The following is a 15567-nucleotide window of genomic DNA, read 5'->3' on the forward strand; positions in this document are numbered from 1 at the left end:
TTCCTCATCACCACATTCTTCTTATAACCTGTCTTATGTTTTTACCGCTCAGCTAACACTGCATATTTTAAAGTCAACAATAATTTACTGGCTATGAAGTGGATTCCTGTCTGGATTTAGTCTCTTTGGCTCAACTTATTTCATACTAATAGCTGATAGATTAGTTCTTATTTATTTTAAACTGAATTTTTCCAATCAAAGATTGTGTCAAAATAAAACTCTATTTGTATATTGTATATATGTATGTATGTATATTATATATATATATGCTCAGAGATCAATGCAAAGAAATAGAGGAAAATAACAGAATGGGAAAGACTAGAGATCTCTTCAAGAAAATTAGAGATACCAAGGGAACATTTCATGGAAATATGGGCTCAATAAAGGACAGAAACGGTATGGACATAACAGAAGCAGAAGATATTAAGAAGAGGTGGCAAGAATACACAGAAGAACTGAACAGAAAAGATCTTCACGACCCAGATAATTACAATGGTGTGATCACTCACCTAGAGCCAGACATCCTGGAATGTGAAGTCAAGTGGGCCTTAGAAAGCATCACTACGAACAAAGCAGGTGGATGTGATGGAATTCCAGTTGAGCTATTTCAAATCCTATAAGATGATGCTGTGAAAGTGCTGCAGTCAATATGCCAGCAAATTTGGAAAACTTAGCAGTGGCCACAGGACTGGAAAAGGTCAGTTTTCATTCCAATCCCAAAGAATGCTCAAATGACCGCACAATTGCACTCATCTCACACGCTAGTAAAGTAATGCTCAAAATTCTCCAAGCCAGGCTTCAGCAATACGTGAACCGAGAACTTCCAGATGTTCAAGCTGGTTTTAGAAAAGGCAGAGGAACCAGAGATCAAATTGCCAACATCCACTGGATCATTGAAAAAGCAAGAGAGTTCCAGAGAAACATCTATTTCTGCTTTATTGAACTATGCCAAAGCCTTCGACTGTGTGGATCACAATAAACTGTGGGAAATTCTGAAGAGATGGGAATACCAGAGCACCTGACCTGCCTCTTGAGAAACCTGTATGCAGGTCAGGAAGCATCAGTTAGAGCTGGACATGGAACAACAGACTGGTTCCAAATAGGAAAAGGAGTATGTCAAGGCTGTATATTGTCACCCTGCTTATTTAACTTATATGCAGAGTACATCATGAGAAACGCTGGGCTGGAAGAAGCACAAGCTGGAATCAAGATTGCCGGGAGAAATATCAATAACCTCAGATATGCAGATGACACCACCCTTATGGCAGAAAGTGAAGAGGAACTAAAAAGGCCTCTTGATGAAAGTGAAAGAGGAGAGTGAAAAAGTTGGCTTAAAGCTCAACATTCAGAAAACTAAGATCATGGCATCCGGTCCCATCACCTCATGGGAAATAGATGGGGAGACAGTGGAAACAGTGGCTGACTTTATTTTTTTGGCTCCAAAATCACTGCAAATGGTGACTGCAGCCATGAAATTAAAAGACGCTTACTCCTTGGAAGGAAAGTTATGACCAATCTAGATAGCATATGAAAAAGCAGAGACATTACTTTGCCAACAAAGGTCAGTCTGGTCAAGGCTATGGTTTTTCCAGTAGTCATGTATGGATGTGAGAGTTGGACTGTGAGGAAAGCTGAGTGTGAAAACATTGATGCTTTTGAACTGTAGTGTTGGAGAAGACTCTTGAGAGTCCCTTGGACTGCAAGGAGATCCAACCAGTCCATCCTAAAGGAGATCAGTCCTGGGTGTTCATTGGAAGGACTGATGCTGAAGCTGAAACTCCAATACTTTGGCCACCTCATGCGAAGAGTTGACTTGTTGGAAAAGATCGTGATGCTGGGAAGGGTTGGGGGCAGGAGGAGAAGGGGACAACAGAGGATGAGATGGCTGGATAGCATCACCCACTAGATCGATGGGCATGAGTTTGAGTAAACTCCGGCAGTTTGTGGTGGACAGGGAGGCCTGGCATGCTGTGATTCATGGGGTCGCAAAGAGTTGGACAGGACTGAGCGACTGAACTGAGGCAAACTGGTAACTGAGCATCTTATGTTTCTCCCATGAATGTGAACTGTTTCTGATCCCTTCTCTACAGCAACAGGATGAAAAGTACACATTCACCAAATCAATGGCCATGTGCAGTGTACCTGGCTTAACTAATCTTCAGGAATACCACATTTGCCATAGACACTGCAGTCAGGACTATTGGTCAAACCTGCAGCAGTTTACAGTTATTCTCCAGAAATCATCTAGTCTCATCAGGGCAGACTGGGGAATGAAACAGAAGTAGAACATAGACCACCACCATCTCTCTCTATTCCACCAACTCCAGACTACGATATTGTGTTTGATTGAATCTCTTGACCAGGGTTTCAGAAGTTTTCTGGCCTTCCCAGCTATTGTAGCTACAATAGCTCTTAGTTTGCAGACCAGAGACCCACTGTGGCCTTACTTCTACTGACGCATTTAACATATTGGTTATACACCTCGAGGCTTGGGGATAACCACTACCTGGGTTGCAAGTGAATTTGAGGTTTTTTCTTCATCGCGAAAGAATTCAGAGATGAAGCAGAGGGGTTGAGAAATTGAAGCGAAAGTTTTTAAGCAAGGATACGCTATCAGAGGGAGAGTGAGCAGGCACCCCAGGAGCTGCCACCCGGGTTTCTTTGGCAAGCCACTTATGAGTGGCCTACAAATGAAGGGGTGGAATATTCACTGCAGAAGGAGGGATTTTTGTTGCCATTTAGCTTGAGTTAGAAGTGTCATGGCCTCATGGCATCCTTATACAATGATTACTTCTTATCTGTTAGATAATCTTATGGTAATGAGGGCACGAGGAGCAAAAGGTTGCATTTGGATTCAGGAGATTCACCCTTTTCCTTACCTTTCTTTGCCATCTACTCGGACTCTTTATCACCCCAAATGTATGGTTTCCTATCAGTCTGAAGGCTCCTACTTTCCTTTGTCTATGTATGGACTCCTGCTGCTTATAGGATGGGTGGTTTAGGCCCTTGACCCCATTTCTCTGCTCATACCTGGCTACTTACCTGCTGTAACACCTGGAGCCGTGCTCCACTTAGGTCCACTGTGAACTTCATCTAGGCTTATTTTTTCACCCTGTCTCTGTAGGTCCCCACTCCTCAGGTATCAAGTCAATGAAGAGCCTTTTCCAGTGTCCTTGAAAATGTGTGATCATCCCCCCTTCCCCAGTGTACATAACTGGGTTAATGGCCGAGATTCCCTTTGAAGAAGTAGAGGAGTCATTATAGTATTTACTTGTCAGGATGTTGCAAGGTGTTTCTTTCTACGCGACATGACCACCTCTTCAGTCAGCAAGTTCAAGATCTGAAAATTGGCTCATGTCTGGGAATTGAGTGAAGTATTGTGACTTTTAATAGGAGTGTCCACCCTCTGACTCCTGACTTTATTCATCTTCCCTGGACAGTGTCCGCTATCAAAATCCTATCAATTTTTAAAAGGGATTTATTGCCTGGGAACTATATTCTGTATCTTATAATAAAATATAATGCAAAATAATTTTTAAAAGAATGTAGATATACACACATACATGTTTAACCAAAGCACTTTGCCGAACACCTGAAACAAACAAAATATTGTAAATCAAATATACTTCAGTTAAAATAAAAAGGCTTTATTGAAATCCCACTACCTCTCTTTTTTTTGTATATATGACCTCAGCCAAAATGAATCTCTCTATCCCCTGAATTCTTGTAGACATAATGCTGGTCACACTCTGTTGTTTGTTATACTTATTTCTGTACATCTTCTGCACAGATCTTGACTGTACATTAGGCTGAAACTCTCATTTATCATTTTATTCTTTAAAATACCCCACATAGTGCCTTGAACGTACTAAGAAAGCAGTGAAAATTTACTGACTTGATTGTAAATTGCAAACTTTTCTTCTGCCACTTAATTAAAAGGCAAAAATGCATTTAGCCATTAAGTAGAATATGATAGTGTTCTATTTATATACTATTTTGTATATGTAAGCCTATATACTGAAATATAAAATATTTTCATATATATACATGGAATTATACATGTGTATACTGAGCTGGGTTATTTTTTATTTTAAAGATTAAGATTTTAATTATTCAAATGCCAAAATCTAATTACCCAAATCTTTCTTTACAGATAATTTGTGGTAAAAGCCTTTCAGTGAATGACATTACTCTTAGTACTTTGAAAGAAGGCGGGTACAAAGCTGCTTTCATTGGGATAGGTGAGTAGCTTATTTTCAAATATTTTTCTTTATAATTTTTTTTTTTACTTCCTAACAGTATTCAGAAGAGTAACTACCTTCAGACATTTTTATGGTAGAATTTGTATCTGTTCAGAAAAGAGCAGATAGAAATGAATGGCCAAAGAAAATTTCTGTTTTATAATGAGTTGCACTGCCTCACCTCATTATAGGTTGACCTGGACGAGGTATCTTTATCTTCCCATTCTCTTACCATATTCTCATCACCAGTAAACATCTAAGATGCAAAGTGTTTTCAGGTCATGCTACAGAAGCTCGGAATTCAGGCTTAGAAATATCTAGATGCTATAGGTTTCTCTTTATGATAAAACAAATTAGTTTAATTGATATTAAGAGATAGAATTGGCTCATTTTCTTTTTCTTTTTCTTCTTTTTTGGTATTTTTAAAGACTTTTCATATTTGGCTGAACTATAAAGATGTTTGATCACAGTTCTGAACGTCACATGGTGTATAACTGCTAAGGCAATCAATGTGCCCTATGGTTCCATATTTTGCCTAACTATCCCAGGGAGATTGAGTTTTCTAACATGTTCCCCTTTGCCTTACTCTATACCAAGACCAAAGAGAACACACTGCTGATGTAATTTATTCTTTGTCTTGTGAACTTTGTATTTATTCTCTTATATGATCATAATATGAACAATGAATGGGATATCAACTGAGTAAGTGCATCCTCAGGTCTTTTAGTTTGTCTATCTCCTCTCTAGTTCACTTTCTTTAAATATGAATGTCTAGTAAACCTACACAGAGGTAAAAACTGTTCCATCTCTTTAAGTAATCACATGCTAGATAACATTTGTTTTGAGGCTGTCATTTTTCATATGTTTCTAGAATAAAATCATCAGGAATGCTTTTTTGCCTACTAAATTGTTATCAGGATGGTATGTATTCTCTTAATGGTTAGTTGATAGCAAGTCTTAAAACCATCTTGTCACTCCCTTTACTTAGGTAAAAAATTAGGAAGAGGCAAACAAATTTTCACTGCCTTCTAGCTCCTAAATGTCTTTATTCAACCTCCTTTCTTTCATAAACTTGATTGCCATTGTCATCAGTATTTCTCTGGGTTATTTAAGTACAATAATCCTGTGAGATAAAAACAGGAAAGAGAAAATACATAGGAATATATTGCCTAGGTTCCATTTTTGCAGCATTACCCTTGACTTTGGCTTTATTTTTCACCACTACATTTGTACTGAGAATTTTGCATAAAGAAATAGGGAAAGTGTTTTTTTACATATATTCTACCAATACCAGCAAAACTGAATCATTAAGTTGCTTTTATTCTCACCAAATGCATATTAAAATATGTTTTGTTGTTGTTTAGTTGCTAAGTCGTGTGCAACTCTTTGTGACATGGTGGGCTGTAGCCCCACTAGGCTCCTCTGTGGGATTTCCCAGGCAAGGATGCTGGAGTGGGTTGGCATTTCCTTTTCCAGGGAAAATGTGTTTAGTTAATAATAAATGAAAAATTTAGTCAGGCAATAGGTTTGAAACATTGGCAATGTTTTCAAATAGCTATTTGAAATTCACCATTGTAGTTTCCTATAGCAGTTGTATGTAAAACATGTGGAATTGTATATGCTAATGCAATTTCATGTATCTCTATGAACTTTGTCCACAAAGAATCTCTGTACTGAAGAGATAGGGGCCAAATAAACAGCCAATATGTTGAAACATCTCCAAATTAACTGCTCAAGAAGCAAATTATAACAAAATTGGGAAGAATTGAATGTTTTATCAGTCTGAGTGGTTTCAGTTATAAAGTGATATCTTCCATCTGCAAGAATCAGGAAGGTTTCAGTTTTATTTTATTCCATTAAGTCCCCTTACATATGTTATTTGATAGTGCTATATCCCATTCACAAAACTCCATTTGACTCTGCATTGAGGTGTGAATAAAGCACTTAAAATGTGAAGTCCTTTCATATTTATGTTTCTGTGCATTTTCATGCTGAGAAGTGAATCTTTTGACATTTTGGTGTAGTGATGTGTAGAATGCAGTTATGTTCTCTTTCAGTATTCTGTATGAAATATATACAGGAAAGTTTCATCTTGTCAAAAAAAGAAAAAAGGAGGGTGGTGTTCTGTGTATAGAAAACAAGTAGCCTTGCTCTCCGGGAAGTACTTACTTGACACTCTTGATTGCCAAGTTGGGAATTTATGACCTTTCTATTACCATCTGACAGCCTATTACTTAGATGGCCTCACATCTTTACATGCTTTTGTTCAATCACCATGCTTCTATATTGTAATTAGACTTCACTCACTTTGTTTACCTAGCTTTTCCTACTCAGGATAGAGAAGTAAATTTTGGAATAGGGATTCTATATTACGTAGGATATACGTTTGGCCACTTTAAGAAAGGAAAATAATAAAGACTTAAACAAGATATATGTTCAGTCCTCTCTCAGTGTGAACCATCCTCAACACGTTTCTTCCGTATTTGGTTCTTAGGTGGCCAGTCTTTCCATATTCCTGCTAACAAAAATTGGAAATAAGGAAGGGAGTTCCTTTCCTCTTAAATTTATGACCCAGAAACTGCACGTGTTACTTCTATTTTTATCTTATTGTGTACATCCTAGTAATATAAACATGCCTGGCAGCACAGGTTGCAGGGAAATACAGCCTTTAGCTGAGTGGACATAGTGCTCCATTAAACTTCTATTCCTATAGAGAAGGAGGATGATAGATATATAGAGAGGGAAAAAATAGAAGTCTTGCTACTGATGTGCATCATTATTTGTATTTGACACATAGAATCTTTATTGAGAGAAATCGGTAAGCAGGTAATAGCCAAGAAAGACACTCTTAGAACTTAGCACTTAACCTGTTGGTTATAATGATAATGGAGTATTTTCTCTTTCTGTAGTTGGGAATACCATATTTTAGACCTATGTTTGTAACTATGTCTCATTCTCTGTTAGTCTAAAAGAAAAATAAAAACTTATGTTTTAATTAAGTATGACTTATGAAGGATAGCTTTATAAGTCTGTGCATAAGTCCATAGCATGTAAGTCCATCTCAGATTCTGAAGTTTCCTGATTTTTAATATTGTTTGTGCTATTGCTGGTGAAACGCTCACTTTTCGCTTTTTTCCAAATTCTAACAGAATCCATTAAGGAAATTATCTCATTGTACATACATCATTGTGAGACTGAAAGAATATGTCTCTTTACCCATGAGAGGTTTACTTTTTTCTAAGTGAAATAAAAATAAGTGAGATAAAGCTCTGTGCCTTATTCAAACTGGATTGAGTTATCTTTGAGATAATTGGTATTTTTTCAAAGACTCTAAATTTTTGGTATTTTTATTGAAATAAAAGCACTGGCACAGTGTGTTACTGTCACTGTGTAGAAATAACGTTAGAACATCTTCTGTACAAGGTTTTTTTCAAAGTATTGGATGGCTTTCTTTGGTTGGTATTAAAATCAATATAATGGATGACAACCATCATTTTTTGTTATTAAAAATGAGCACAAAATAATAGAAAATATCAGTGTGTTGCACATTGTTAGGGTGAGTATTATTTTGAGAAAAATGTTTTTCCATCATATGTGCATTTGCTTTTGGTGTATGTGCTTGCACATGCATATTGCATTATATGGAAAATGTGTTTTTAAAATGTGGTTTGATAGTCGATGCTCAAAACCCACTGTTGTACATTGTAAAGGCCCTAAAGTACTAATTGCCTTTTCCCCATAGCACGACAACCCTCTCAATAAGCAGCTGCTGAGTGAATTTAACAGGTTTTGCATGGTTTCAGTATTCTAAGCATTTGTTCCTTTTTGTTTTAGTTCTTTGGGTGATTATATTCTAGAGCCAATCTGAGTATCACTGTTCTAGGTGACTGAAGAATCAAACCCTTAATGTTTGATTCAAATAGCCTATTTCCCTTCCCTTTTTTTCCTTTTTTGGCTACACTAGGTCTTTTGGGGGCATGAGCACTCTCTATTGTGTTGCACAAGCTTACTTGCCCCGTGGCTTGTAGGATCTTAGTTCCCCGACCAGGGATCGCACTTGCATCCTCTGCATTGGAAGGTGGATTCTTAACCACTGGACTGCCAGGGAAGTCCCTCTCTTCCCATTTCTGATCGTCCATTTTATGGTAATTTACTTCTTATATTCTCATAAAGCATGACAGTTGATGAAAAACTAAGCAAATATGTAAGGGAAGGAACATCCACTAAGACACTCTCAGAAAAGGTATAATGCTTTATATATTCTTTTGATGAAGTAGTTTTTTTTCCTGAATTTTTGTTTTTAATACTTGGGGGAGAGAAAGAATTATGAGGTAAATAGAGGTAAAATGCATAATTATAGTCACAATGGATACAAAGGGAGCAGAGACAGCCGAAGGAAATTAAAAAGCTGAATATCACCACCCTGTGCTTTAGTTGTGTCGACTCCAAAGTCTCTGCTCTCCTCCTTTCATGTTACTAGGCTACTCCTTAGCCTCCTAACCAGTCTCCTTGGCCACTATTAGCCAAACAACAGAAATAGTGATCTTTCTAAAATTAGGTCTCATCACACTATTCTCTCATTTAGATTCCCCCCCCCCCATTCAATAACTCCCTATTTTCTTCAAGATACAGGAAGAATCCCTTAAAATAGACTGCTGAGGTTTTTCATAATTTATGAACAACTTATGTCTTTAGTGACTTATTACATTAGGTGTTGCAGACATTTGAAATGTTTTCAGTTTTACCTCATGTCAATCTTTTAAAATCAATTTTTGGACCTAGTGTTGCCTGAACCCAGAACTGTCACTGTTTTCATATTTGTGTTCTAACATGTCCTTTTTTCTACTTCACGTAATTCTCTTTGCTTGTAAGGATCCATCCGCTACCTTCACTCTTTACTGTGGGCAAATAAAGGCACTTCACCATCACCAGTCATCATACCGTTATGTTTCTGTTCCCTCTCTGGATGTCCAGATCAGATTTTAGCACTTATTTCCGTGTATCATAGTAGATTGGTATGTATTTGTTTCCACCACCAGATGTTAAAACTCTTGTAGTCTGAAGAGTCTGTGTGCCTTACTCATTGATAAATCTTCAATGTCTAGCATAGTTCCTGGCATGTAGTAGGAATTCTGTAAGTATTTTTAAATTATTGATTTTTAATGCAGCTCTTTTGAATATTTGCCAAAATAAGTTGGTAGGATGTTAAAATATGTTGGAGTTTTAGGGTATTACAATATTAATCAAACACAAGTGGAAATAGCTACTACATTATTTTTAAGGTAGTGTTATAATATAAATGAAGTAAAAAGTAGGGACAGTGATATTAGTGGTAGTGATAATGATAGTACTAGCAGTATTAGCTAAGATATTCTATTCTCAATCTTTATTTTATGCCATTAAATTTTATGATGACCTTTGAAGTAGATATTATAAACTCTATTTTATGGATAAAAAATTAAGGTTAAGCAATGTTAAAGAAAACTAGTAAATGGCAATCAAAACATGGAAAGAGAATTTTATATAGAATGTGGAAAAAATGTAATAAGTGAAAACATCTATGTGTGTGAAGTTGCTTCAGTCATGTTCAACTCTTTGAGACCCCATTGGCGACTTAGCATAGATGTTTGCATTTATTTCCCAACCCTGGAATCAAACCCAGGTGTCTTACATCTCCAGCATTGGCAAGCAGGTTCTTTGCCACCAGGGCCACCTGGGGAAGCTGGCAAACGTCTATACTTTGGCATAAAAAGCTGTTGCAGGGCTTTCCTAGTGGCTCAGTGGTATGTTAATGCAGGAGATGCCAGTTTGATCCCTGGTCCAGGAGATCCCACGTGCCACTGAAAAACTGGCCCAAGCCAGACTCTCTAGAGTCTGAGAACTGCTACTGCTGAAGCCTGAGCTCCCTAGATCCCATGCTTTGCAACAACAGAAGCCATCACAACGAGAAGCGCCACAACTTGAGAGTACCCCCTGCTCGCTGCAACTAGAGAAAAGCCTTCACAGCAACAAAGGCCCAGCATAGCCAAAAAAACAAGAAAAGAAGAAAAATAAAAATTAAAAAAAGAAAAAAAAAACAGTTGCAGACACAATAACTGAAAATCAACATGTTAGTTGATGACAGCTGTTTATATTGAGGAGTTCTACTTAATGATCTTGAACATGGAACTTCATAATCTGTAAGAATTAGGCTTTATACTTAGCCTTACTTTTCTTATTGTTAGCACCATCAACTTTCTTCCGTTGCTATCAGAAAAGAATATTTTTTAAATGTGATAATGCCCAAATATTGTAACAGCTGAAGAAGAGATAATTACAATTAAGGAAATCCATTGAGAGACCTCGGTATTAAATTTGCTACAGTGTGGCCTTTAGTTAAATCTCTTGTGCCTTCTTAGAGCCAGAATTCTTCTCTGTAAAAGTTATTCTTAATTAGCTTCTTAATCAGGAGTTTCTAAATTGTACACAATCACATATACTTCCATTTATTTAGAAGAAAATGAAATGGGGTTTTAGACCACCCATTTCTGAAAAACTGAAGTTGTTTAAGAATTATGCACAATTCTGAATAGATTATTTTAAAATAATAAACCTGGCTTAATTGAAAGTGAAAGAAAGGGCATGGATATTTTGCCAATCCACCTTTTTTAATTTACAGTAATGTCTACTCTAGTGTCATTTGTAAGTACTCCGATATAATTGTGAGATGGTTCCCAAGAATTCAGAAATGAGGGAAATAGAATTCCAGCTGAGAGTTCATTAAATCATCACTTAATGGGTTCAAGCAAAGCCCCCAGAAGGAGATAAAATAGATGTAGGGCAATTAGTCTTTGATCATATTAACATATCTATAGAAAGTGCATCTTAATCTGCAGAAGCAGTTAATAGGGGCTGGTCAACTTTCCAATCATAGAAAAGGCGGCGAGGGTCGGGGGGAAGCGTCTGAGGAAATTGGCGGTGTCTTTTTAAAGGCACCTAAGTCAATGAACCTGGACTTATTTGATACCCTATCATGAAGATATATATTAAGTCCATTCTGCTCTAAATTTCCTTGTTCTAAGTTTACCAAGCTGACACCGATTCCTAAACAGTTCGGTTATGTTAGGAGACCATGCTAATCATGTCAGCAAGAGTAAATCTGGTCCCTAGGATGCATATCACTGCTTCTCTGAGTAATCTTTGTTGTTGTTCAGTCACTAAGTCATGTCCAACTCTTTACAACCCTATGGACTGCAGCATGTCAGGCTTCCCTTGTCCTTCTGTCCACTCCAGAGTTTGTTCAGATTCATGTCCCTTGAGTTGGTGATGCTATCCAACCATCTCATCCTTTGCTGTTATATGATACTCTGATATGAAGAACTTTCCATCTATGGTAACACTACATAAAAATAAGCTATATATGTCTCGATACTTTTTTTGACTGTCAGTACATTCAGAATAAGTCGTATTTTCTTAGTATGACTTCAACTGACTACCATAGCTTTCCAGAATATACCCCTTTTTAGCCCTCCCACCACCACATTTCTAGCCTATAGTCTCCCACCATTGTACCTTGGCTTATACTCTGAGAAAAACTTTGTCTGTCTCCATGTGGTAAAATGAATACTTATAATATTAATTTCAAATGATATTTCCTGCATGAGACGCTCATACTCATCCTGCTGAGATAAATGTTTGCTCTATGTTCACACATAGCAAAATGTTTTATTTGTTACTTATAGGGCTGAATTTATTTTTCTTCTTATTTTTGGTTGTGTGCACATATTCACTCCTACACCCCATGCACAAATACACAATATTAAAAACCTGTGAGAGCTGAGATTAGTTTTTTAAATGTATTCTCCTGTTTTAGCATGTTTCTTGAGACATTCAGTATGTCAATATGACTTTTTTGAAATTTAATGATCAAAATCACTGTGGACGATGACTGTAACCATGTAACTAAAAAATGCTTACTCCTTGAAAGAAGAGCTATGACAAACATAGACAGCATATTAAAGAGGAGAGACATCACTTTGCCAATAAAGGTCCATATTGTCAAAGCTATGGTTTTTCAGTAGTCATGTATGGCTGTGAGAGTTGGACCATAAAGAAGGCTGAGTGCCAAAGAATTGATGCTTTAGAACCGTGGTGCTAGAGAAGACTCTTGAGAGTCCCTTGGACAGCAAGGAGATCAATCCAGTCAATCCTAAAGGAAATGAACCCTAAATGTTTTTTGGAAGGACTGATGCTGAAGTTGAAGCTCCAATACTTTGTCCACCTGATGCTAAGAGCCAAGTCACTGGAAAAGACTCTGATGCTGGAAAAGATTGAGGGCAAGAGGAGAAGCAGGTGACAGAGGATGAGATGGTTGGATGGAATCATTGACTCAGTGGACTTGAGTATGAGCAAACTATGGGAAATAGTGAAGGACAGGGAAGTCCGGTGTGCTGCAGTATGTGTGGTCACAGAGAGTTGGACATAACTGAATGACTGAACAACAATAAATAGAAAAAGTGAAAAGGGAAACAAAGGAAAAAGTTGGAAAATGGGATAATGACTTCTTAAGAAGTTTGAAACTATACTTGATCAATTAACCTTTTTAAAATTTATATAGTTTTCAGTATCTTATTTTTGACAAAATGCAAAGATATGTTCATGATTTTGATTACCTGCTCAAAGGCATGCATGCATGCTAAGTTGCTTCAGTTGTGTCCAGCTCTTTGTGATCTTGTGAACTGTAGCCCTTCTCTGTTTATGGGGTTCTCCAGGCCAGAACACTGGAGTGGGCTCCTATGCCCTCCTCCAGGTTATCTTCCCAACCCAGGGATTGAACCCCAATTCTTATGTCTTGCACTGGCAGATAGATTCTTTACCACTAGTGCCACCTGTGAAGACCTACTCAGGGCAATAAGTTTCTAATTCTAAATGGTTTAGTTAATAACATTTTTACATTTATGCTAAATCATTACACCAAATATTATAATGTCATATTGAATATTAGATGTTTTTGAACATTTTTAGTAAAGGCAAAGCTATTTGCTTGAGGGCGTTTAATAAGTATTTTATGGTGAAGGTGTTGATACAAGAAAATCTTTTCTAAAAAATAGATTTTTCTGCTGGTAGAATTCCTGGAATATTATAGGTGCTCAATAAATATCTATTGAACTAACCATTGATTTTAAGCATATTTACTACTTCCATATAGTAGTCAAAAAGGAAGTAATTTATTTAGCAAGAGGATTATTTAAAAATATTCTGTAGCTCATGTTCTTTTTATTTAAAATTTTAAAAAGTAATGTAGTTATAGTTTAAAATATTGAATGCATCTTTAGATTTCTTCAGGCAAAGACATGGAGGCATTTCTATTATATTTCTCTCTATATATTTTTATAGAGTGAAAATATATTTCGCTTACAGTAGTTGGTGAAGTAACAGGAGCCCATTGTTAAAGCACTGTATTTTATTTTGTTTATTTATTTTTTCTTTTAGCACTTCTCAATGAGTTATGGGCTTCCCTGGTGGCTCAGTGGTAAAGAATACACCTGCGATGCATGAAATGCAGGTGTCATGGGTTCCATCCCTGGCTCGGGAAGATGCCCTGGAGAAGGGCACGGAAGTCCCTTCCAGTATTCTTGCTGGGAAAACCCCAAGGACAGGGCAGCATGATGGGATGCAGTTCAAAGGGTCCCAAAGAGTCAGACCTGACAAAGCCACTGAGCACACATGCATACAATGGCTTATGACTGATGGTTACATTTTTTTGGTGGGTGAAAATCATCGTCTGAACTTGGAATGGGATATTATTGAACTTTCACTATGGAAGTTAAGATGGATTTTCTTAAATATAGTAATCATCCTGTAGGTATGGATTATCCTCTACAGGTAGAATTTTGATGTTGAAGGATAAACTTTGAAATAATTAGCAAAATTAGAAATCACTTAGATAGTGGATATTATCATAGTAGTTTTAAGAAATGCCACAGTACACAACCTCCATCTCCAAACCCCCAGTTCAATGAATTTATATCTAAAATTCATGACTGTATCAAACACACATGTATAAAACATCAGTGATTTCCATTTAGAGTTGAGGCATACTATTGGGGTAAAGATAGCTTTATTCACATTACAAATTACACAACTCTGTATATCTTACCTTTTTGTAAATCACTGTATTTAAAATTTGATAAAGTCACCCATTAAACACAATGAAAGATTTAAGAGAGGCACGAGAAATGATATGGAAATGGCAGAGTTGATGTAAATTAGAGGAAACTAGGTATATTTCTACATATGCTTTAGCATTCTTTCTATCAGTAGAAGTAAGTTTTCCCAAAGAATAGAAATAGGAAAATTTGCAACCTAATTTGTGTCTTATTTATCACTTATTTACTATTTATACGGGTTAGATTACACAATCTTTGGCTAGGAGCACTAGATCAGATGAACAAATATTCTTTTCCATGGGCTTTTGAACACCTTCTTTGACAGCGCAGTGTGTTCTAAAGAAGGACGTGTGCTGTGAAGAGACTTCATTAAGACACTGTATTTTAAGTAATACATCTATTTTAGAAACAATTCAGTTGAAAGTGGTATCAAATTGTTTTTTCTCCAGATCCTATCTTTGAATGGTTTAGGGGGCCTCCGGCAAAATCATGCTCTGAATTCTTCAAGGCTCTTTTGTATGACATAAATTTATTTAAATGAATAAACAGAAGTCAGTGGGGGAGAACTTAGATTGGTTACGTTACTCTTTCTTAATTTTTTAAACTCATATTCATAATATTATTTAAGTTATATAAGGAGTTAATATATGCAGAAAACAGTACTACAATCATGATTAATTTATTTTATTAACTCAAAACAACATAAATCTTTAGGGTACACTTTAAAGCATATTTGCCATAGACATTTAAGAAACAAGTTTTAAAACAAAATTTTGATTTATTTACTTTTTTTGTCTGAAAATTTGTGAGAAACTTGATGTGTGTTATCTTCTGATTAGCCATGCAGTGCCACCTGGTGTGCAGATGGGAAGAACATTACACATCAGAGGCTCTGTTCACACCCCCCCCTCCCCAAACACAAACTTCCATGACAGGAAATTAACAGATGTTCACTTTGCTTGTGTTACAGAGATAAATTGTGCATCCAACTCTTAATTCGTAAGTTAAATTTGGAGAAGATGTTGATATTGAGTTAATTAGTCAAAGATTATGTCAGTACATCCAGTTTAGTGGAAACAAGTAATGTTAAATGGAAAATTGCTACCTTGGCTGTTTAAGTTCCTATTTTGTACTTCTTTCTTATGTACATGATGGTTTTGCTTATTAAACCTTAATAT

The 15567-nt window shown here is 36.5% G+C and overlaps 1 protein-coding gene across 2 annotated transcripts in view; it reads left to right on the forward strand.

Annotated features, from left to right (window-relative positions):
- Window positions 1-15567, forward strand: part of DPYD (dihydropyrimidine dehydrogenase) — an 882445-nt gene that overhangs the window by 262739 nt on the left and 604139 nt on the right. For both annotated transcript variants that reach the window (XM_043460573.1, XM_043460572.1), the window contains exon 8: window positions 4154-4241. In XM_043460573.1, coding sequence (XP_043316508.1) covers window positions 4154-4241 — 88 coding nt within the window. The remainder of the gene's footprint in view (window positions 1-4153; window positions 4242-15567) is intronic.

This window comes from Cervus canadensis, chromosome 2 (genome assembly GCF_019320065.1).
Source record: "Cervus canadensis isolate Bull #8, Minnesota chromosome 2, ASM1932006v1, whole genome shotgun sequence".
In the NCBI taxonomy this organism is placed as follows: domain Eukaryota; kingdom Metazoa; phylum Chordata; class Mammalia; order Artiodactyla; family Cervidae; genus Cervus; species Cervus canadensis.